General features: G+C 40.2%; 1 protein-coding gene across 2 annotated transcripts; it reads right to left on the bottom strand.

Moving 5' to 3' along the window:
• Window positions 1-1027: 1027 nt before the first annotated feature.
• On the bottom strand, window positions 1028-23535 carry LOC143882579 (putative glutathione S-transferase). 2 transcript variants are annotated; one of them, XM_077386051.1, is made up of 2 exons: window positions 2246-3893; window positions 1028-1477 (listed from the first exon to the last, which is right to left on the bottom strand). In XM_077386051.1, exons 1-2 carry the CDS (start codon window positions 2552-2554, stop codon window positions 1115-1117), a joined length of 672 nt encoding a protein of 223 aa, XP_077242166.1. In that variant the 5' UTR covers window positions 2555-3893; the 3' UTR covers window positions 1028-1114. The 2 variants fall into 2 exon arrangements, 1 of the variants encoding a protein (XP_077242166.1); XR_013252275.1 differs by lacking the exon at window positions 2246-3893 and adding an exon at window positions 23076-23535 and having other exon boundaries at window positions 1341-1477.
• Between the last annotated feature and the right edge of the window lie 549 nt (window positions 23536-24084).

Genomic DNA, 24084 nt, shown 5'->3' with positions numbered 1-24084 from the left:
AGTTCCTCGGACCAATAAGAATTCTTTCCACATTTTTGAACACCAGCAAGTTGGTTCAATTATATTCATGTGCTGGTTTCTACAGTAGATCGATCTGATTAGAGAGCTCCATAAAGAGTTGTCGGCATCGAGGTGGTGAAGAGACTTTAATATGAAAGCTGAGCTTAGTTTCGAAAGTGATTTAATTGCTAAGCTGCCCTCAACTTTGGGCTTGGAGATGCGACTCCATGATACCCGGTGCGTTTTGGCTCCTTATTCGTTATTACCCTACCAGAGATTAGATAACAAGCTTTCTACCCTCTTAAGGACTGCTTTGGGAGGACAAATTGCTGATAATATGTGAATTGGCGTGCTGGACAGGACATGATTAATGAGAACTAATCTTCTAGCTTGGGAGAGTAGTTTACCTTTCCAAGCCTCTATCTGCTTGATGGGTCATTTGGGATTCAAGTAGGTCCTATCAATGATAGGTCCTGATAAACCAAACAATTGCTCGATTTGGGTGAGGTGCGTCCTCGAAAGAGTAATTCCATCTTTCATCACAACTGATTTACAAAACTAGCCCATAACAACTCATCCATGATTAGTCTTGTTCATTGAAACAGTAACCCAAGTGCAAGAAGATAAGAAAGAGCCTCCGCCATAACTGAAATGACCAAAATACCCTTACTTTGGGAGTAAATTTTCAAAAAATAAAATAAAAATAAAAATAGCATCTCTAGCTAAGAATGTGACCAATTTCAGCTAGAGTCCTTCATTGTGGTCAACGTAAGGCACTGGAGGAGAGTCTATCCAGCAAAATAGTTGTTCGGTTCATAAAAAATCAACCCACATTCTGATGTAGATTTTGGATCAATGCACCTCTCAGAGGGAAATGATTTTTCTAATGCAACCCCTATACACCAGAAGATGCCTGAGTAATATCCATGTTATTGCCAACATAGGTGACCTAAGCATTGCTGCGAATGAAGGGTCCAGACTATGCAAATATCATTTATCTTTATAAAGAAGAAAAGATATTCTAACACCAATTTATTTGATTTTGATATTTTCATTATTGGGTTCTATATACTGAACATGAAACACAAAGAAGCATCAATTATAATAAACGTTGTCATTCGTTGGTGGGTATTTGAAGCAATTTTTTCTTCCGTTCACGGTAGATAGCAAGCATTTGGTCTTGAGGTAGAATGTTCTCTTTGATGGCAGGAACCTTGATAAAATTCTCTCTCCATGCGTAGAGAGATGGAAACTTCTGTTCAAAGAGAAGATTCAAGTCCGCGATTTCGTCAAAGACAGGGAACCAATAAGCAATAACACCAGCAACCAAATCCACAAGCCCGATATTCTCTCCGCCGAAGAATTTCTTCCCTTTGATCTCTTCATCGAGAGTTTTCAGTGCCTCCCATGTCAGCTCTAATGCTTTCTCTCGCTCTTCACCTTGTGAGAAGAATGCTATTCTCCCGAGAGCCAAAGACTACATTGAGAGAAATAAACCAACGAAATTTAATTAGATACGAAATCAAAACAGAGATCCTCACGAGGATTAAAGCAAAGTGTTCATGGCTTAAAGAGATAAGTGGGATGCTAAACTCAGGTGTGCCTTGTAAAAAAAACAGCTCAAAGGGCTGCCCCCATTGGGCGTAGGTCACCAAGGTGCAAGTCAAAGAGTATTAAATGCTCTTTGGTGACCTGCCCCGGGGCGCCCTTTGAGCTGATTTTTGCAAGGATGCCCATGAGTTTAGCATTCCTCAAGAGATGAACGGCATTCCATAGTTGGGAATGTTCCCCGCATTTGCCGCTCTAAATTAGTTTTAGAGGGGGCTTGGGGGGCTGCTCAAAGTAAAGATAGGGGGTGGGGGATCTGAAGTAACACTACTTTTTTTACTAATTGGGCGTCAAATTGGGGAATGCCCTTTTCATGTTGGCCCAGTGGAAGTGGCAACTCTTATTCAATAAAAACTGCATTAGCACACCAAACGATCAATGTTTAGAATTACTAGCACTCTTATCTAGAATTATGAATTGAATTCTAACTAGGACTCTGACTTTTCAAGGAATCCGACCACCCCACATCACATGTACTACATTCTCCTTTTAAATGAATAAAATTGTTACCTTACCAAAAAATAAAATTGGGAATGCTCTGTAACCCACTTGGATTTTAGATGCAATTTTCCAAAATTACAGCCAAAATCATATTAGGTTGGAAAAACAGAAGAAAAATAATGTATAAAACCATTACCTTCTCATCAATAAATTTAGCCCAGAAGCGAGCCATGGCTTTCTCATGAGGATCATCAGGCAGTAACGGATTCTCTTTCCATGTTTCCTCAATGTATTCAAGGATTACGAGCGACACCACAATTGGTTTTCCGTTGTGCAAGAGCACCGGAAATTTTTTGTGGACCGAATTGTACTTCAAAAGAGATGGACTCTTGTTGATGATATCTTCTCCAACGAATTCATATTCAATCCCCTTAAGCTTCAAAGCCCATTCAACTCTACGGGAGAAAGGGCTTATAAAAGATCCAAACAACTTCAATTCTTCCATAGTTATGAGATTTTCGGATGGTAGAAGCCCTTTCACTCCTCCTCCAATTTATAGTGAGCCATGGCAGTTTCTCTCCATCTAAGATGTGAATATTCCAAGGCATTGAGAGACTACTGTGCAATTAAGTATTCAAAGGCCTTCAGATACTTTTTAAAGTCTTCCTTCTCTTGACATCATTGCATGCGTAAATTTCTAGGGATTTTTTGTACATTTGTCGTTTCACTGTCCAAACTGTTCATTTACAGATTATGATATAACGTTGGGATTGTAGTTTCAGAACTTTCAAAAAATTCCTCTTGAGCATAAATAACATGAAATTGAGAAAGACTACAGAGAAAGTCACTTTCACTATAAGGACACAATGTATGCTCATTTCTAAAAGTTGCTTATTGGGTCCCACTTCTGCCTTGTTTGTATCATTAGATTGGTCATTCCGAGGCCAAATTGAGAACAGCCTGATTGGATTATCCTAGGGCATTTAGGCCATCGAGCCATGTTTAGGATTTTACCGAGAGATTCTAATCTAACGTTGCTAACCTTCACTCTAATGGCTCTTCCAACGACACTACAATAGCATATCTTCTAACCTTGCTAACCTCTCTCCAATGTCCTCCCTCTCCACCCTATCTTTCTATCCCTTTGCACTCCCTCTGGTCTCAAATATCTTACATCTTGTGTTTGTCTTTCTCGAGCACAATAGCTTCCTCCTATGGCATAGTCAACTTCTCCCAAAACTACACAACCAAGACTTACACCTTTTTGTTGATGGCTCATCTCCTTCCCCACCTCAGTTTATTTTTATGACTCTTCTGCTTTTCCTATTCCCAATCCCCACTATACTAGCTGGGAACAAATTGATTAGACTCTTCTCAGCTGTTTCAATGCAACATTAACGAAACATGTTCTCTCTCAAGCCGTCAACGTCGAAACATCTGGTGCCGTTTGGATAGCCCTCTAAAGGTCCTTTTCTACTCATTCGTATCATCCAACTCCATCAGGACCTTCAGAACCTGCGCAAAGCACCATTTCCATGACTGACTATCTTCGGCAATTCAAGAACTAATGCGGGTGCTTAAGAGGGAAGAAGAAGAAAATTAGAACACAAGAACACAACTTAGAGAAGAAGAAGAAAATGGGAGCAAAGCTCAACCCAATTGATATTCCATCAATTACATAAGTTTATCAACATCCAAATTCCCCTCTCAAGATAGTTTCTAACTCTTTAAATAAAAGAAAACCAAAGCAAATTCGTTCAAGCTCCTCCACTAGCTAGCTTAGGGACTAACATAACATTAATTGCATAGGAACTCACTAACTTTGACTGTTTTGGGAACCCACAGACACGGTCCATAAAAATTCCATAACTTTCTACCCTCTTGTCCAATTTTCAAGCACAAATACTTGTTGAAAAGATCTCAAAGAGACCTACAACTTTGTAGTCTACCACTTTCCATAATTCTTCCATTTAGAAGCTCAAAAATCAGGTTCAAAACGGGCCAGCAACATTAATGAGGAACTGCACCTTGGAACTCCACCAAAACCACCTAGGCATGACATGGCTGCCATGTTGGCACTGCATCATTATCTCCGGGTGAGAAAGAACTCGCCCACGAGTTCTCATCAAGCTCTCCATGATAAGTTGTCAAGTCTTTAATATTGAAGTTGGGTGAGTATTGATATTTGGAGGGAGCTCAACCTTGAATGCATTATCCACAATTTTCTTAAGCACTTGAAAAGGGGCATCCACACGATCTTGAAATTTGCTAAACTTCTTTGGTTCAAGAAAACTCGCCCTTGAACCTTGAAGTATCGAAGAATGATCATCAATTGAAACTTTCCAAGATCAAACTCCGCTTCATAATCTCCATGAAGAAGTGATAATTTGTCTAGATTTTGAACATGTTTGAATATATATAAATATCAACTGTGAGCTTCAATGTAGGATCGAATAAAAATGGATCGATGTAATTGGATGAAAAAATCGATGTAATATTTTTCCATTCACCCATCACTTCAATATCCATCGATTCACCTAATATGCAATCAGATCCAATTTCTTTGGTGATGAATTCATTGAATTGTCTATGAAGTTCCTCGTACTCCTCGTTAGTTTCAACAACAAGTAGAGCATTGAATTTACCATTATCATTGGTCTCTTGATCAAATTCGTTCTTGGAAATAAAAAAGTTACTCTCATACACTTTCTTGAACCATGCAATCCGATACGGCTTTGGATGTTGTTTGGTTTTGAGCTTGTGCTTGTTCACCATTTTATGAGATACGATGTTCTCACAACTCCCACCATCGATCACAATGGAGCAAACCTTGTCATGAGATTCACATCGAGTCTTGAAAATATCGGAACGAAGCCAATCATCATCGGATTTAACCTTTGGTGTAGCAAGTGCTCTTTGGATCACCAAACTTTCTCCTTCTTCGGATTCGATTTCTTCATTTTGCATGCCATCTTCCTCATCATATATGGGTTGATTTGAATAGTCAATAAGATCCTCATCATATATGGGCGGATTTGAATCATCAACAAAATTATCATAATTTTCTTCATCACCGAAGGTAACTACTTGCCTCTTTGGACAGTCTTTGAAACGATGGCCAACTTGACCACACTTGAAACAAGCATTTGAATTGTTGGGGCGATTGAGCTGATTTCCAACTTGATGTGTAGGGGCTGATTTTGTAGAATTTTTGTTGAAATATTCGAACCTTGACTTTGTACCTCCACCATGTGAAGATTCACCTTTAGAAGAAGGATAGAGACTACGAACATCCACATACTTTTTAGCACCACAACGAGAAAGCTTAGCCTCCACTTTCAAGGCTAGTTGATAAGCATCATTGACGCTCAATGAACGGTGCATTTCCACCTCATGACGAATGGAAAACTTCAAACCATCAACGTACCTTGCCACAAGTTGATCTTCACCCTCTTGAATATCATTACGAGCCATGAGTTTGTAGAATTCTTCGGTGTAGTCCAACACACTCTTGGATTCTTGGCGTAGGTTGTTGAATTGAGAAAAGATAATTTGGGAAAAATCCAACGGAAGAAATTTCTCCTTAAGCCTTGACTTCATTTTCTCCCAAGAAGAGATCTTACGCTTTCCTTTGCGGATTCTCATCTCTTGAACCTTATCCCACCATGTTGAAGCGTAGCCACAAGCTTCGAACGTTGGCTTTCGGGTGTCTCCTTGTAATCAAAGAACTTCTCAATGGCACTAAGCCATTCAAGAAACTCTTCGGGTTGTAGACGACCATGGAACTCCGGCAAGTCAATCTTGACAGTGTCGAAATCACGATAGAACCTTCCCAACCTAGCCTCTTCACGAGTATTGGCGAAGGGATTCACATCGGATTCATCACTAGAACCTCCACGGCTTGATCTACCATGCTCACTACGAGCCTCTTGGCGTTCAAGTCGCATGGTAAGTTGCTCAACTTGTCTTCGAAGTGCTTGAAGTTCATCATCTCTTTCATCTCTCAAATCTTCCATCATTTGGTTACCACGCCTTCCTCTACCTCTTCGTGCCGCCATGAAAATCAAATTGAAGCTAGCCCAAGAGAGTAACGTTGGCTCTGATACCAGATAATGCGGGTGCTTAAGAGGGAAGAAGAAGAAAATTAGAACACAAGAACACAACTTAGAGAAGAAGAAGAAAATGGGAGCAAAGCTCAACCCAATTGATATTCCATCAATTACATAAGTTTATCAACATCCAAATTCCCCTCTCAAGATAGTTTCTAACTCTTTAAATAAAAGAAAACCAAAGCAAATTCGTTCAAGCTCCTCCACTAGCTAGCTTAGGGACTAACATAACATTAATTGCATAGGAACTCACTAACTTTGACTGTTTTGGGAACCCACAGACACAGTCCACAAAAACTGCCATAACTTTCTACCCTCTTGTCCAATTTTCAAGCACAAATACTTGTTGGAAAGATCTCAAAGAGACCTACAACTTTGTAGTCTACCACTTTCCATAATTCTTCCATTTAGAAGCTCAAAAATCAGGTTCAAAACGGGCCAGCAACATTAATGAGGAACTGCACCTTGGAACTCCACCAAAACCACCTAGGCATGACATGGCTGCCATGTTGGCACTGCATCAAGAACATAGTCATTGCTCTCTCCATCATCCAACGTCCTGTGGCCGACTCCGCTCTTGTTATGTTCAACCCTTACAGGGCTTGAGAGTGAAAACACTAGCTTTAGCACGACCATTTCGGTTCGCCAGCCACCTACCTATTTTTAGTGAATTATATTCTCTCCTCCTTAGTCATGAACTTTTCTTGAGCACGCTACTCATCTTGCACAAGAACCTACTCATATTACTGCCTTCGTGGATCGATAAAGAAACACTCAAGGAAGGAATCATGGTCGCCCGTGGCACCGCTCTACTCCCTGAGGACGTTCACCTTGTTGGGATGAAACCAACGAGGTTGGAGGGAGAAGATGAGTTTCAAGAGAAGAAGATTGTTCTCTCGATATCAAACACACAAAGAAAGTAACCCAAGTTGTTGTACTACTCAAAACCCTTCAAAATTCACTTAAAGAACTTACAAATGAAGAAGATACATGGTCTAAAACATAACCTACATTCCAAATCCAAATTTAATAAGACTCAACTAATCTTAGCTTCCCTAAGTACCACTAACACACTATCACATGAAAAGTAAATGACTAGCACATTTTCCAAAACACAAAACATAGTCCCTAGGCCATTAAATGCCACAAAGGAGATTTCCAATGTGGTCAAGAATCTTCCAAGCCAAGAAGTCAAGTGGATAGATGATCATGATCTAGTGGTCAAGATTAATTTCCAACAGCCCTCCTTAAGCTAGACCACTACAATACCGAGTTTTGCCTTCATCTTGATGAATGTATCGGTCTTCAAAGCCTTTGTAAAAATATCCGCAACTTGATCTTGAGTCTTGCAAAAACGAACGTTGACAACTCCACCATTTACCAAGTCTCTAAGGAAATGATACTTGATCCTTGTGTGCTTGCTTTTGCCATGAAAAACTGGATTCTGAGCTTGACAACCCGCCGAAGATAATGAAATGTACTCCGCTTCCGCCGTAGAAAGATCAACAACCGATTGCTTCTTTGATGCCCATGAAATTGCACCAGAACCAATGTTAAAAACATAGCCGGAAGTACTCTTGCTATCATCAACACTTCCGCCCCAATCACTATCACAATAACCAATCAAACTTGAATCTTTAACTCTTCCATAACGTATCCCATGATCAACCGTTCCACTTACATACCTTAGGATTCTTTTACCGGCTTCCCAATGACTTCTTTTTGGTGATTCCATAAATCTACTAAACATACTCACCGCAAACATAAGATCCGGTCTTGTAGCCGTCAAGTACATGAGACTACCGACAAGACTTTTATAAAGAGTTGCATCAACTCCTTTCTCATCCTCATTTTTGCATAGTTTCAAACCAACTTCCATAGGTGTGCTAATATGTGTAGCACCTTTCATTCTAAACCGCTTTAGCAAATCCTTTGCATACTTCTTTTGAGAAATAAAAAATTCATCATCTCTTTGGTTGACCTCAATACCAAGAAAGAAATGGAGAAGACCCATGTCAGTCATCTCAAATTCTTGCATCATATTTCTTTTGAATTCTTCACACATACTTGAACTATTGCCAGTAAAAATTAAATCATCAACATATAAGCAAACAATCAAAAGCTCACCTTTAGTGTTCTCTTTGATGTAGAGGGTGTGTTCATAAGAACATCTTTTAAAACCATTCTTCATGAAATATCCGTCAATGCGACTATACCATGCCCTTGGTGCTTGTTTCAAGCCATATAAAGCCTTCTTCAATCGGCACACTTTGCTTTCTTCACCTTTCTTCACATAACCGGGAGGTTGATCAACATACACCTCCTCTTCAAGAAACCCATTTAGGAATGCCGATTTGACATCCATTTGATAAACCTTCCAACTATTTTGTGCCGCCAAAGCTAGAACCATACGAATTGTCTCAAGACGAGCAACAGGAGCAAACACTTCTTTGTAATCAATGCCATACCTTTGCTTGTAGCCTTTTACTACTAAGCGAGCTTTATACTTTTCAACTTCACCACTTACATTCAACTTTGTCTTGTAAACCCACTTCACACCGATAGTCTTTTGCCTATTTGGAAGCTCCGTTAGCTCCCAAGTATTGTTCCTTTGGATTGAACACATTTCTTGATTCATTGCTTGCTTCCACTTTTCTTCTAAACATGCTTCCTCAAAACTAATCGGATCGGGATCGGCATCGGCAAACAAAGCAAAATTTGCCAACTCTTCATTGGTAATTCTTCTAGACTTTTCATAAATTTCTCTGATGCTTTTCGTCTTCCTTGGAGGAGAGTCGGGGCTTGTTGAAGACGATGAAGATGATGGAGCTGAAGAATACGGAGTGATAGTAGGAGCCACATCGTCTTCATTTTCTTCAATTCCACCATCATGAGTATCTTTGCTTTCATCCATATCTACCAAAACTTATTTCTTCTTCTTACTTTGATTCCAATTCCAACATTCTTCTTCATTGAACTTCGCATCCCTACTTATGACAATCTTCTAGTCATGGGATTGAACAACTTGTACGCTTTTGAACTTTCACTATATCCAACAAGGATACATATTTCAGATTTATCATCCAACTTTCTTCTTGTTTCATTCGGCAAATGAGTAGGCAATACTACCAAAAATTCTCACGTGAGAAACACAAGGCTGATGACCACTCCAAGCTTCTTGAGGAGTCATACCTTGAACACTTTTTAATGATGCCCGATTCAAGAGATAAATAGCATAGGCAACGGCTTCCGCCCAAAACATATTAGGCATCCCTTTAGCTTTCAACATACTTCTAGCCAATTCCATAATCGTCTGATTCTTCCTTTCGGCAACCTCGTTTTGCTGAGGTGTGTACCGAGTGGTAAGTTGATGCCGAATCCCATTCTCTTTCAAGAAATTCTCAAACTCATGAGAAACATATTCACCACCTCTATCGGAACACAAAGTTTTCAACATGAAACCACTTTGCTTTTCAACCAAGCTCTTGAAAGTTTTAAAGCATCCAAAGACTTCCGATTTTTCTTTAAGAAAATAAAGCCATCTCTTTCTACTATAATCATCAATGAAGGTGAGAAAATATCGATTACCTCCAATTGATGTTGTTTGCATAGGCCCGCATAAATCCGAATGCACTAGCTCAAGAGGATTTGATGCCCTCCATGCCTTTCCAATGTGAAAAGAGTCTCTTTGTGGACCCCGATCCGAGAGAGGCGGGGGACGAGCCCCACACGAGTCTCAGGATCATCCACGTGAATGGAGAGCTCTACCAAGGAACTCTCGAAAGAATGTGCCTCTCACAGCATGAGTGGCGATACAAAGGGAAATACCTCTCGATTCGGGGACTAGCCCAGATTCGAGGCGTACCTTAAACAAAGAAGAGTCGCCATCCAAGGTAGTGGGCCATGGATCCCATACTATGCTCTGTTGCAACGGATAACCAGAGATATAAAAAGAAAGTTCGTGCCTGGTTACGAATTTGGAAGGTCCGAAGAGCACCTCGTCCGCCCATGTACAAGCACCTGGTCTCTTATGCCATTTATTATTGATTTTGAAGAGTTTTGAGCGAAAGTCATGAAATGGGAACGAATATCTCCGAGAAGACGTCTATCTAATCATGCATGTCTCGGAGATGATTAATAAGCACACATAAAAGAAATGAAATAAGTGTCACCTGAGAATAACTAGGTTATGAATGTCATACCTGATTGTTGTCTAAGTTCTGGTGTGCAAACACATGCATACTACAGCTAAAAGTATAGGATCTGTACATGAAAGTAAGAAAACAAAACAAAACACACAACACAAATCAACTCTATACATGACTGGACAAGACAAATCCTAAAACTCTAATGCAGGACTTGACTCGGACCAGAATGGCCATCCATCCTGGCTGCTCTACGTATCCCGGCCTCGGGAAGAATCGGAGTCAACGTAGTTCGATGACCTATTCTAACTACGATGCCTAACCATCTAGAACCACTATCCTAGACTCGATCCACTAGACTCGACTGATTTTTAAGGCTTTTTGTTCAATTGCTTAAATTCAAGTGAATTGCAATTTTTAGGACTCTCTATATGCCCTAACTAATACAAGTTGATTGGCCTTTAGCTAATGCAGGTGAGCCCTACATCCTATGTGTAACTAGGCTGTGCATCCTAAATAAAATCATGGGCTGACTATATGCTTCTTAGTCTAGCCATCGGTTCGACTATATGTCTAACCGATCAACTTGATGCCTCCTAACTCTAGGGATACTCACACGACAGGACACACCGTATCAACAAAAACAGGACAGCCTCCTAACTCTAAACAACCTAAACAGCTAGGACAGACTCCTAACTCTAGGGGAAGATCTTTTCGAAAAGGTTTTGAAGAATTTTTACATTTTTTGAAGGTTTGAAATGTTTATTTTTGAAAGTTTGGCTGGACTTGGGATATGGATCCCAAGCTGCACTACGTACCCTATGGAAAGGGATCAAGCCAACGTAGTTCGGAACAGATTTTCCTAACTACTCTTAATGACTCAAGATTTTTGAGATTTTTGGTTTTTAGATGTGTTTAAATTTTCAAGTGTTTTTTACTCAAGAGGACAAATTCCTATCATCATAAGAGTATGACAGACTCCTGATATCCCACAAAGGTTGGACAACATCCTATGCTTTACGGGGGAAAGAACAGAATCACAGCTCTACAAGGGTTGGACAGCATCCTATACCTTGCAAGGAACTGGATAAAATCACATGACTTGATGAGAGGTTGGAAAGAATCCTAACCCCTATGATGATAAGACTGACTCTTGAAAGAAGGATTGACTCTCTAGCTAAGGACAGACTCCTATGCTAATAGAAAAAGACTTACTCTTAGCACACAAACCTAAAAGGGGAGTGCTAATGAGACTAGGCTAGTCTCCTAAAAGAAGAAGAGATAAAGAAGGGTGCTAGTGAGACTGGGCAAGTCTCCTAAACACAGAGATGGGCTCTAAGTAACCTTATCATTGCCCCTACAATGATGAAAGGATTAGGACAACTACCAGACCAAGTTGGTCTTCAACCAAGAAGGGAGTTTCTAATGATGAGGCTAAGCAAGCCTCCTACGTGCGACTCACTAATGAGACAAAGCCTGTCTCTTAAAGAGTATGACTCTCTGCTGAGACATAGCTTGTCTCCCTAAAGGGTATTGACTATCTGCTGAGATATAGCTTGTCTCCTTAAAGGGTATTGACCATCTGTTGAGACATAGCTTGTCTCCTTAAAGGGTTTGATTTTTTGCCGAGACATAGCTTGTCTCCTAAAAGAGGGCTCTAGATGACTCTTTCATCGCCCTTGCAATGAATGGGGACCTAAGATTTAAGGAATGTACATCTAAAAGACTAGGCAAGTCTTTTAAACAAAAGAGGGGAGTGCTACCTAGACTGAGCAAGTCCCATAATGATGGGCTCGGGCTAACGCCTTCATCGCCCTTTGCAAAGAAAGGGCTACTAGTGTTTAAATGCATCTAGAAAGACTAAGAACTCTACCTAAAGAAGGAAGAAGGAGAAAGAGGGTACTACCATGTCTAGGTAGGTCCCTCCAATGATGGGCTTGGGCTAACGCCTTCATCGCCCTTTGCGATAGGACAAAATCTTAACTTTCTTTAAAGAGGAAGAACTCTTCTGACCTGTACAAGCTTTCAAGTGGTAGAGATATAAACTCTAAGATAAAGAAATAACACACTAAGACTATACACTCACGATTAAACAAAATAGCAATAATAAGACTAAGAAGTAACATACTACTTACCTGTAATTAGAGTAAAATTAAAATGAATGACTTACAATTGTACTACAAATGCCAAAAGAAAACCCGGACAAAAAGAAATAATTTCTTGTACTGAAAGAGTTGGGTATAACCTTCACTTTAAATTTCAGAACAAGATTTTCAAGTTTTTCAGAAATGAATTGTATTCCCATGAGATCCCAAATGAACTCAGATGTCATATTACCATTCTATCTTTATAATAAATTGAAGTAAAATGCATTCTAACATATCATGGTATTATAAAACAAAATCAAAATATTTTATACCTCATATTTCAATTTTAGATCCAATGAAGAAAATATGAATGAAAATTCAAACAGTTCACTATATATTCATATAATAATTTCCACTCAAATATCTTTGCTCATATTTAAAGACTGAGATTAAAAGAGTAAAGTAAATTAAATTAGTACAAAATATAAAAAAAACATCTAACACATGAAATATAGGGCATTGGAAAATATGTAAACAAAATAATCAAATTAAAAGGAACTCAAACCATATTAGAATAAGGGAACCCTCGTTAAAAAAAGGAATTCATTCTTCAAATCAACTTATAGGGTTATTTTGCTATGCTGCAGATAATCTGATCTATTTCACATCATAAAAGAATGATTTTTCAATTCTATAACATCCTAAAATAAACCATCAGAACCTATAGTTGCCATGTAATTTAGAAATCTGAGAATAGTTCATTCACAGCCCACCGTAATTCTTAAAACACACTGTTTGGTTTTGAATTTATTTGGACAGTTCAACCCTAATCATTACAAATAAGTGGAAAGAGTACATCTTATAATGACATAAGTGACAAAAATTGAATATGTGATAACAAATGTCAAGGAATCATCCTCTAAGCAATCAACCGCTGTCCAAAACCAAACACAAGACAAAAAGTTTTACCATTTCAACACTTGAAACAATTTTTATATCATAACCAAATGGGAACGACTTTGTCACACATCAATTCCATCAAAACTATGTACCTAGCATTCTATTAACATAAGGTCATTGTCATATGTGAGGAATGAGAGCAACAGTAGTAGCGTTAAGTGTTGAGACCTAAAAAGAAACTACATGACTACGAAAATCATCTCATTTTTTATACCTCAGCATTAATTCAATTTACTAATGACCCTAAACTTATCCCACTTCATGCTACTAAACTGCTATCTGTACTTTTATAATTCCATGATTTGCATATCATCATCTAATGATCCCAAAACATTCATTCATCATCTCCTGCTTTTCAGCTTAATATATATATATATACATATAATAAGAGGATACTAACTGCCCAACCTATGATCATGCTGACATAATTTTCAGCCACAAAATATAAGGCATCTCATCACTATATTTACACGATAGAATGGTATAGTAGCCTAATCATGGACCCATATTGTTAGTAGAATTTAACATTTATATATATCAAATAATCAACATGCAAGTGACATATGATGACCACAAGCGTACTTGTACAAGCAAGACTCCAAGAATACAAAAACCAATAAATACTAAGCATGTAGCAATAGTTTTATGAATAAAGACATAAGTGCATTTTGCAAAAACGAACATATCACAACATGACAGTTGATTTCCCCTACCCAGCCTTGGGTTCTTTTGCTCCCTAAATTATGCAATTTAATATAGCATAGCAAAAGCCCATTGAGTATAAAATATGTTTTATGCACATGATCATAAAGAAGGAATTAATAGTATGTCATTACCAAAATATGATAGTGCAAGTATCAGCAACTTCTAGCATCCTTTATTCCAAACCAAAAATAATAATTGCAACTGACCTTGTACAATTAACAAAACTATTTGTGCCATTATTGAAACTAACAGGGTTACAATTTTTGAAAGAATTCGTAAAGACAATCCATGACCCTTCATTAAAGATAACTATGAAATCATGATAGTACCAACTAATGAATCACCCATAAAGTGTTACTATCCTGTGAAATCATGTTCAGACATCTGATTTTATACAATTTTCCAACACTACCTGAGAATAGTATCATATTATGTGGGGTAACATGAAGATAGGTGTACATTGTGCCTCGTGAATTATGGGATTAAGTGTGTGTTGTACCACTACCTTAAAACTGAAAATATTTAGACCCCACAGAATCAATGCACGAGTATTTATTAAAACCTCTATATATATGCTACTTATTACCCCAAAACTGAGCTTAACTGAACCAATGTAAGAGAAATATACACAAATACTCTTTCGTTATCACAAGACTCACATAGCTGATTTGTCTATGAAATAATGGTGAAAAGGGCTATTGAAAGGGTTGAAACCTTGATATAATTTTCTCCCTTTGGAATGAACTTAGCTACAAATCTTTTTGTAATCACAATATAAATAAAAATCTTAAAGAAAGATGTGATCTTAAATGATTTTAAAGAGAATCTCTACTTGAGTTCAAGGTAAGAACCACAAGTGACCAATATTAAAAACTGTTGATTATACAATTGCATTTATATGATAACAGAGCTCACAAAACACTTCAATATAATAACTAGTGCTACACACTACCTATCTCAACTACAAAATAATATCAACCAGTATCATAAAGTTGGCAACAATAGAATTTTTACTACAATAAAAGATAATATATCTATCACAATATTTAGTTTTATCAATTTATTGAAACGACTACACTATAACAATTTCCAACTAATATAATATCCATTTGAAAATCTTAAAAAATAATTTTAGAAATAAGTGATTGCCATATTTTTGACTTAAAACACATCACAAGCTTATTCATTTCACACATCTTCAACAAGTATAACAAATACTCTTTTTACTAGCCTTAAACTGACGAAAGATATACATACAATGCTCAGGAAATCATTTTGAAAGGGCCGTTGATGAGGTTTCGTCGTCCGAAGATGTCGCTAAGAAGAACATGGGCTCCGGCACTCCGTCGTCTCTGATCGGACTCATTGTCGGGGGAGGATTTGGGTTTTGCAAGGTCCTCAAATAAGCTTCAAAGGAGGGGTTGTCGGGAGTTGGGCTTCGTCTCCAGCGGGTTATACCCGCCTGAGAGTGGGATCTCCTGATAGGGCTTGTTATTCCCTCTCTCCTTTCAGTTGTCTCTTCTTCGTCGCTGTCTTCAGCATCCGACGAATCTCGGCCTTCTTCTACCTCTCCTTCTTCATTTTCTTCTCCTTCATCTCCTTCTTCGTCTTCTGCGGTGCCTGCACTTTCTGTTTCAGAGGTTGAGTATTCTACTGTGTAAACTTCTGGTTCATCATACTCTGTCTCGGTCTCTGTCTCGTCTTCCATCTCAAAATCTTCTTCTCCTCCTGTTTCATCCTCGGAAGTGGGCGGAGAGAGGGGTCTGCACATTGTGTATTAGGTACGGGTGGGGTATTTCAGCTGGTTGAATGGAGGAATTCACGAAAAATATGCGCTCTAGTGGGATGGAGCCGAATCGTTTTATCTTCCAACCTGATATTGGTAATCGGAACTACGTAGGCCGGGGATCCTCAGGTGGCCGATGGCATATTAAAAAAAGCCGCCGAGAAGAGAGGCTGCAAAGGGTTCTAGAAAAAAGAAAAGCTAGTAATATGGGGGATTGGCGATGCTCCAAGTGCAGCTTCGTAAACTTTAGACGACGACCGGAATGCTACAGATGTAGGAAGGTGTGGTCGGGCTTTGACATTAATATCCGAGTTGGTTTTCAACGTACCATCCTGTCTAGCTCATCCAAATCTGGGAAGCAGACGTTTACCACGAATGTCCTGAAGGAGCGGGTGGAGGGGAGACAATTAAGGCACCAGATCGAGCCAGAAGAGAGCCCGCCGGAGCCGGATGTTGTTGGAGTAGGCCCGAAGGTGATGGACAATATCTCTCAGTGCCCGGAGGAAATATGGGCTGAATCCATAGAGATGGGATCTAGATTTGACCTCCAAAGAACTTTTTGGGGTAAAATTAGAACAGGCTCAATGAAAGACTACTCGCAGCTAAAAATGTGGTTAGAGGAAGCTTCGGGAATTTCAGCCGAGTTCGAGATCTTTGCGATAGCCCAAGGGGAGGTTGCTATAACTTCTTCTCCGGACGCCTCTTTCGTTGATTGCAGACTCCGATGGGTAAATGCCAAGGATAGTCCTTTTGCAGAGCTATGTGCATGGAAGGATAAATTCTCAGGGCACTTCACGACTTCATGGTGGTCGATTGTAGGGCTCCCTCCACATGCATGGATGGTGGAAAATTTCAGGAAAATAGGCTGTCGTATTGGAAGGGTGCTAGCCACTAGTGGATCATGCGATGAAGGGGATGGGTATGAGAAAGCTTTAATTTTTCTTATGACTTCTTCAATTTCCCCAGATTCTCTGAAATTACCGATTTACATAGATGAAACAGTGTATTGGGTGAAGGTGTCAAGAAATGATTAACATCCGCCCGCAAACAAAGTTCAACACTCAGACGAATTCTCGCGAACTTGGTCGGAAATTCTCTGTCTCTCCGGCAAGAAGCGGTCGGAGAAGATGATGGCGCAGGTTAGTAATCAAGCGATGGTGGGTCTAACGCACGCACCTGCCTATATACACCAAACCTCATACGTGTCACCTGCTGGGAGTGTTAGCGTACGAAGAAACGAAAAGGGGAAGGGGGATAGACAAGTCGTGTCTAGTCTTCTCTGCCAGGATGACGTGGCGATGGGAGAAAGTGCATGCAGCCGGCGGAAATCAGCCTTTCTCGGCTCAACTTCCCAGGTTCTGATCTCTCCATTGATTCAAATGGAGTCCTCCTATCCGTCGGATCGATGTCTTGAGAAGATGTGGGCCCCTCCAAGTCAGCACAAGGTGGTGGGCCTGTCAGAAAACTATAATACTGGGCTATCTCCTTTTACCTCTTTCAATAGGGTTGCGGGCCAAATTGTGGGTTTTTCTGCAAAGGACAAAAGCCCATTTTCACCTCTTATTCAACTATCGGACTTAGGTGATCTTTCGCAGCTTTCGAAATCCCGTCTTCTTCTAATCGGTGATAGGATAGGGGATGAAAACTCTTGTCTAATGGTCAATTTATCAGAGGCATTTGCTGGCGTGTCCTATGACGCGCATAATATTGAAGAAACCCAAGCGGGTAACATTTTGCAACAGGGGGGAGGGATGGATCCTTTCGGTTCAGCATTCTCCGATCTAGATACTATATCCTGCGCGATTCCAAATTATTGTGAGGCACAACGGGCTTTGGTCTCTGATAAAGAACTTTGCCTTAGCCAAGTACAGGTGGATTGTTCAGAGCAAGGCTTAATAGATTTTTGTCCTGGCAGAATGATGGATGCTCTTTCTCACTTTGGTAGAAGGAAGGAGACGGTTGAGGCAGAGTATATTGAAGGGGGTTTGGGCTCTCAGGAGGATGCAGTGGATGATAGCTTGGCGTTAGTATTAAGTGTGGAGGAGAATATTAGTCCTATCTCATGGGTCGATCCTAAATCAGAAATTCTGGAGATTTTTGTGAATCATATAATTTCCACTAGTAGAGTATTGGGCTTAACATACTCCGGACCAGAAGATCAATTGCGTTCTATGTTCAGAGTTGCTGAGCTTCGTGAAATGGATCATAGGACCTGTTCAGATCCTTCAAGTATTGAAGGTGTCAGGAAGATGCTGCGGGAGCTCTCCAAACTGAAATCTGATGTGAATTATGATAAATCTCCCGACAGTAAGAAAGTGGCTCGAAATTCGAGATCTAACAGTCAAAATTGTCCTAGGGGAAGTGCACAGCGGTTGTCCGGTTGTCCATGAAGATTCTATCTTGGAATGTAAATGGTTTGGGGTCTTTGGAGAAAAAGGCACACGTTAAAGATATAGTAAAACGAAATAAGCCGAATATAGTTTGTATACAAGAAACAAAAATGGGGGTGGAAAATAGTACTCTGATCAACAGTATAGGGGGCAATTCCAATTGGGAGTGGCTCTCTTTGGCCGCTGAAGGAGCAGCAGGAGGTATTTTAGTTATGTGGGATCAATCTAAATGGGAGATTCACAATTCTTGGGTAGGTCAGTATTCCGTCTCAATAGTTCTCGGTCAGGTGGGCAACAAAGATGTGATTACTTTTTCAGGCATCTATGGTCCTACACATAGGACAGCGAAGCATCAGTTGTGGGCAGAACTTACCTTGATTAGGAATAAATGGGGAAATCTGTGGTGCTTAGGGGGAGATTTCAATGAAATCAGGAGGGTCGAAGAAAGATTAGGGTGTAACAGAACTTCCCAGAATATGCTTGCTTTTTCAGATTTCATTGTTGAGACTGAACTCATTGATATTCCGCTAATGGGGGCTCAATTTTCTTGGTCCAGAAACTCCAGGAAGAGTAGGTTAGATCGCTTTTTGTTCTGCCCTGGATGGCTTTCCATGTTCCCGGAAGTGTGTCAGAAGGCGATTGTCCATTCTGTGTCTGATCATTGCCCGCTATTGTTGGATCCAAGAATGGATTCATGGGGTCCCTCGCCTTTCCGATTCGAGATAGCATGGTTAGAAATTCCTAAGATGGTGGAGCGGCTGGGGAGCTGGTGGGAATCTCATAACGTGGAAGGTGCAGCTGATTGGATCATAGGGGCGAAACTTCGTTTTGTAAAAAAAAAGCTCAAAGAGTGGAATGCGCTCAGACAAGAGGCTCTCCGCGAGCGTCAAGTATGGCTACAAAAAAGGATTCGGGAATTATCTTTGGCCGATGAGGAAAGGTCAGCCACAGAGGAAGATTTGAATGAACTGGGAAAAATAAAGGAGGAACATAAAGGCTGCCTCCTTCAGGAAGAAATAGCATGGCGGCAGAAGTCCCGAGTTAGTTGGTTAAAGCAAGGAGATAAAAATACTGCTTACTTTCATAACATGGCCAGTGCACGGCGTCAGAATAATAGGATCGAGGTTTTGGAGGTGCAGGGCTCCCTATCTAGTAGCAAATTGGCGATTATCATGGAAATTCTTGACTACTACCGGAAGTTATATACAATGGAAGATATTATTCGGCCTAGACTGGATGAGGTGCCCTTTAATTCACTCGATGATATTAGCCTCTCGGGGCTGGAAGACCCATTCTTGGAAGAAGAGGTGAAGAAAGGAGTTTTCTCGATGAATCGTGACAAGGCTCCGGGACCGGACGGTTTCTGCCTTGCATTTTTTCAGGATTGTTGGGCGTATGTGAAGGGAGATATAATGGCCTTTTTTCGAGCATTTCATGCTGGGTTGGAGTTGGATCGAGGAACAGGAGCCACCTTTATTGCTCTCATTCCCAAAGTTAAAGGAGCAGTGAAAATATCCGACTTTCGGCCTATTAGCTTGGTAGGATGTCTATATAAGATCTTGTCCAAAGTATTGGCGGACCGGCTCAAGAGGGTACTTCCATATATCATTTCAGAGAATCAATGTGCTTTTGTTGGCCAGAGACAAATCTTAGATTGCTCGCTGGTGGCAAATGAAATGGTGGATTGGATGGCTAAGTCAGGGAAGCAAGGTATTATTTGTAAGCTGGACATGGAAAAACGTATGACAGAGTGGATTGGCAATGTCTGGACTACCTTCTACACAGAATGGGTTTCGGAGGGAAGTGGCGCGGGTGGGTCCGTAGATGCTTATCTTCAGCATACTTTTCTATTCTGATTAATGGCTCGGCACAAGGGTTCTTCAAGTCGTCTCGCGGCTTGCGTCAAGGGGATCCTCTCTCTCCCTTTCTATTTGTTATTGTTGCGGAAGCTCTCAGCGTGCTGTTGATGAAAGGGCGAGCGGAGGGTCTGATTTCCGGGGTCAAATGTAGCGAATCCGGGTTTCAAGTATCGCACTTGCAATTTGCGGATGACACCCTACTCTTTAGCTCTCCCCAGGCCTCAAAGATCCTCAATCTTAAGGCAATTCTCAGGTGTTATGAATTAGTAACAGGGCTTCGTTCTAATTTCTCAAAATCCAGACTTTACGCTGTGAATGTAAGTGAGGAAGGAGCTTCTACTATAGCCAATATTATGGGATGTTCGTTGGAGAGTTTGTCGGCATCTTATCTGGGATTGCCCCTGGGAATAGGGCGACCTCGAAAAAGTGCATGGGATCCCATTGTGGATCGAATCGAGCGACGGCTTGATACATGGAAGAGGAACTTGGTATCTAAAGGAGGCAGATTAACTTTGCTTAAAGCTGCCATGGCCAATATACCCATCTACCAGTTATCATTATTCAAATGCCCTGTGTCTGTTGTAAAGCGTATAGAACAGATTCAGAGAAGATTTTTGTGGGGGGGATCAGAGAAGAAGCGGGTTATGGCCCTAGTGAGTTGGGAAATGGTTTGCATGCCAATACAAGGAGGAGATCTCGGCATTAGAAGGATCAAGCTGCTAAACCAAGCACTGATGGGAAAATGGCTATGGAGGTTTGGTGAAGACAAATCACGATTATGGACTAAAGTCATATCAGGAAAATATGGTGCTGATTCAGGTGATTGGGCTTCTTTGAATAACTTTAACAAACCTGGGGTAACAATTTGGAGGGATATCCTATGCCTAACTCCTCTCTTTGGTCGAGGAATTCGATATAGAGTCTACTCCGGCGTCCGGATCTCTTTCTGGTCCATGAGGTGGTGTTCGAGCGTCCCGCTAAAAGTTTTATGTCCGGACCTGTTTCTAGTTGCAGCTGATAAGTCTGTTTTTGTGAATGATTGCTATGAGCGTACTGCAGGTAAAGTTATATGGCACCCTCTTTTTCGTCGGAACTTCTTTGATCGCGAATTGCCCTCGGTGACCAATCTACTTGAGATCCTTGATCAGGTTTATATCATTTTTTCAAGGGAAGACAGAAGGCTGTGGGTATTAACTTCTTCAGGCAGTTTTTCGGTCAAGTCTTTGTATAATAGTCTGTTGCCTTTTGAGGTAACTGCCCTGCTAGTAAAGGTGTGGAAATCAAAGGCTCCCCCTAGAGTATGTTTCTTTGGATGGTCAGCGTTAAGAAATAGAATACAAACAGTGGACTTTCTGAGAAAGAGGAATATGCTGATTATTGATCACTGTACTATGTGTATTGAATTAGGGGAGTCGGTAGACCATATTTTCATCCACTGTCGAGTAGCTAGGGAGGTTTGGGGGAGGATTTTAGCAAGGTTTGGCATCAAATGGGTGTTTCCCTCCTCTCTTCAAGACTTGTTCGCCGGCTGGACATGCACACCTTGGGGCAGAAAAGGCAAGCGGTTGTGGTGGCTCTCTTTGATGGCTTTTTTATGGGTTATCTGGACTGAAAGGAACTCTTGAGTTTTTGAAGGGCAAGCCAAATCCCCTTACTTTCAATTTATTAAGATCATTGCTCTTACTATCTCTTGGGCTCGAGCACTTCCGTTATTCCGATTCGTTTCGGCCTTTGATTTGTGGGAAGGGTGGGGTGTGGTTTGCAATAGCCAGGAAATTATGAATGTATCCAATCAGCAATGGTGCCCTCCTCATGAAGGGATAGTCAAAGTAAATTTCGATGGATCAAGTTTGGGCAACCCTGGCCCTGCAGGGATTGGTGGAGTATTAAGAGATAGTAATGGTGGGGTACTTAAGGCTTTTTTTGGTCCAATCGGTATAGCAGATTCGAATGAAGCGGAGGTAAGGGCAGCGCATCAAGGTATTCTGAGCTTGGCTAGGGACCGATCAGAAAGATGTATTGTGGAGGGTGACTCGCAGAATGTTATCAGCTGGCTTAGGGGCCCTCGGAGTACCCGTGGCGATTTCTTAAATTCTTTGACGAGATTAAAGATATCTTACAAGGGCTTCAAGTCTCTTTCCAGCATGTGAGAAGATCTGCTAACGAAGTGGCTGATAAGTTGGCAAAAGATGGAGTATCGAAGCAGGATTTAGAACTGTATGATTTTCTCCCTCCTTAATTGTATCTCCCGGGGCAGTTTCAGTTCCGTGGGAGTGTTATGTTTTTCTGTTTTTGTAAGGGGGACTTCCTCAGTCTTCTTTTAATATATTTTGCTATCATTCAAAAAAAAAGGAAATCATTTTGAAAAAAATGCAACCAAGAGAACCTGAACTAATGAGGTTAATATACAAAATAATTTCATGATGTAATGAACATCAAGTGGTAAGCTGAACATGATAGCATTGACAAACAATCTTAACAGGGAAGCATAATCTTAGAACTTAGAACTTATTCACTATTAAAATTCAGACATGCCTATACTGAAAATGTAAAATGTTCTCTTCTTAGTAACAAAATAGGCAAATACATGAATACACTGAGAAAGTACTCGAATAGATGTTAGCAGTTTTAACTTACAAATTAAAACACTTATCCAAAACCAAAACTCATCTGGAATTACGCACATCAATGAATTACATAACGAGAACCTTATTTTATTCAAATCTCTCTTTCTGAAAAATCATATTACTTGGATCTATGTAATGTGTACCTCTTACTTCCTGATTTAAAGTATATTATGTATGAATTCATAAATCTGAGTATACAATTCAGATTGTAACAAGAAATAAAAGATTAGCTCAAGAACTACAAAATCACATAATAGAATAACTCAATCGAACATCAAGCTATTTACATATGTAGCAAAATTAAAGATAATTAGAGTTTTCTTCAAAAAGAAATAATAAAAATAAATAAATAAAATACCTCAATGAAAAATTCTCGTTACTTAGGGCTTTTCCTTTTGCAGATCTGAGAATTAGAAGTAGAAGACGACCGGAATCCGACCAGATCTGCTCGGAGAAGAAGGCGGAATCGGATCGGAATATGACCGGAGCCTTGTCGGATCCACCGGAGAAGATGATCGGGAAAAGGAAAACCACGTCAGATCTACTCCCTCTCTCTCTGATGCTCTAATTTTCTTTTCTTTTTTTACAGATCTGAGGTTTTGGATGAGTTAGGGTTTGGTTCTTAGATCTAGGGTTCTATGTGAAGAAAACAAGAGGGAGGATAGAGACAGAGAAGCTTAAAGAAGGAGATCGGCTGGAATTTTTGGTTGGGGATCTGGCCACGATTTGCTCGGAGAAGATGATCGGAGGAAACAAATCGATCGAAGTAATGGTTTGGGGATTTGCTCTCGTTCTCTCTCTTTCTCTAAAAAAGAAAAACGAAAACCTTCCTTTTTTTCTCTTTATGAGGATTAAACTCTATTTATAGGCAAAAGGATGATGTGGATATTGGCACTACTGATTGATATCTGCACAAATGCGCGATTCTGACAGGCTATTTCACCCCCTATCGCTTGATAACTGCACCAACTTGCTCTGTCTTTTAGTGTAATTTCTCGGCGAAAATTTCTGAGATTTTGCAGGGAGATTTCTGAGATTCTAAGGTTTTCAAAAATGCGGTCATGAACACTTAGAGACTTAGGTTGACTTGGACTTCCCTCAAATACATGGAAATTTAGGGTGAAGCTTAGATAAGACTGCGCTTCTTATTTCGCTCATTTTAATTGGTAATTTTGCTCAGATTCTGACGAAATTTTCCAGGAACCTAGTTGGGACCTTGACCTAGCTAAAGGTGAAGTTTGGGACCCTAATTCATTCATTTGATGGGGGTTTTGCACAAAATTGGATGGTTTAGGGCACGGTCAAAATGGGGTGTCTACACTCTTTGATGCTTTCCAAGTGCAAATCCTTCACACACTTGATCTTGG

The sequence above is a fragment of the Tasmannia lanceolata genome, unplaced genomic scaffold, assembly GCF_043159265.1.
Source record: "Tasmannia lanceolata isolate RefF3 unplaced genomic scaffold, GAP_Taslan_0.1 ptg000002l, whole genome shotgun sequence".
Taxonomy (NCBI): domain Eukaryota; kingdom Viridiplantae; phylum Streptophyta; class Magnoliopsida; order Canellales; family Winteraceae; genus Tasmannia; species Tasmannia lanceolata.
The sequence above is the reverse complement of the archived record's forward strand: the minus strand, read 5'-3'. Positions and strand labels throughout refer to the sequence as shown.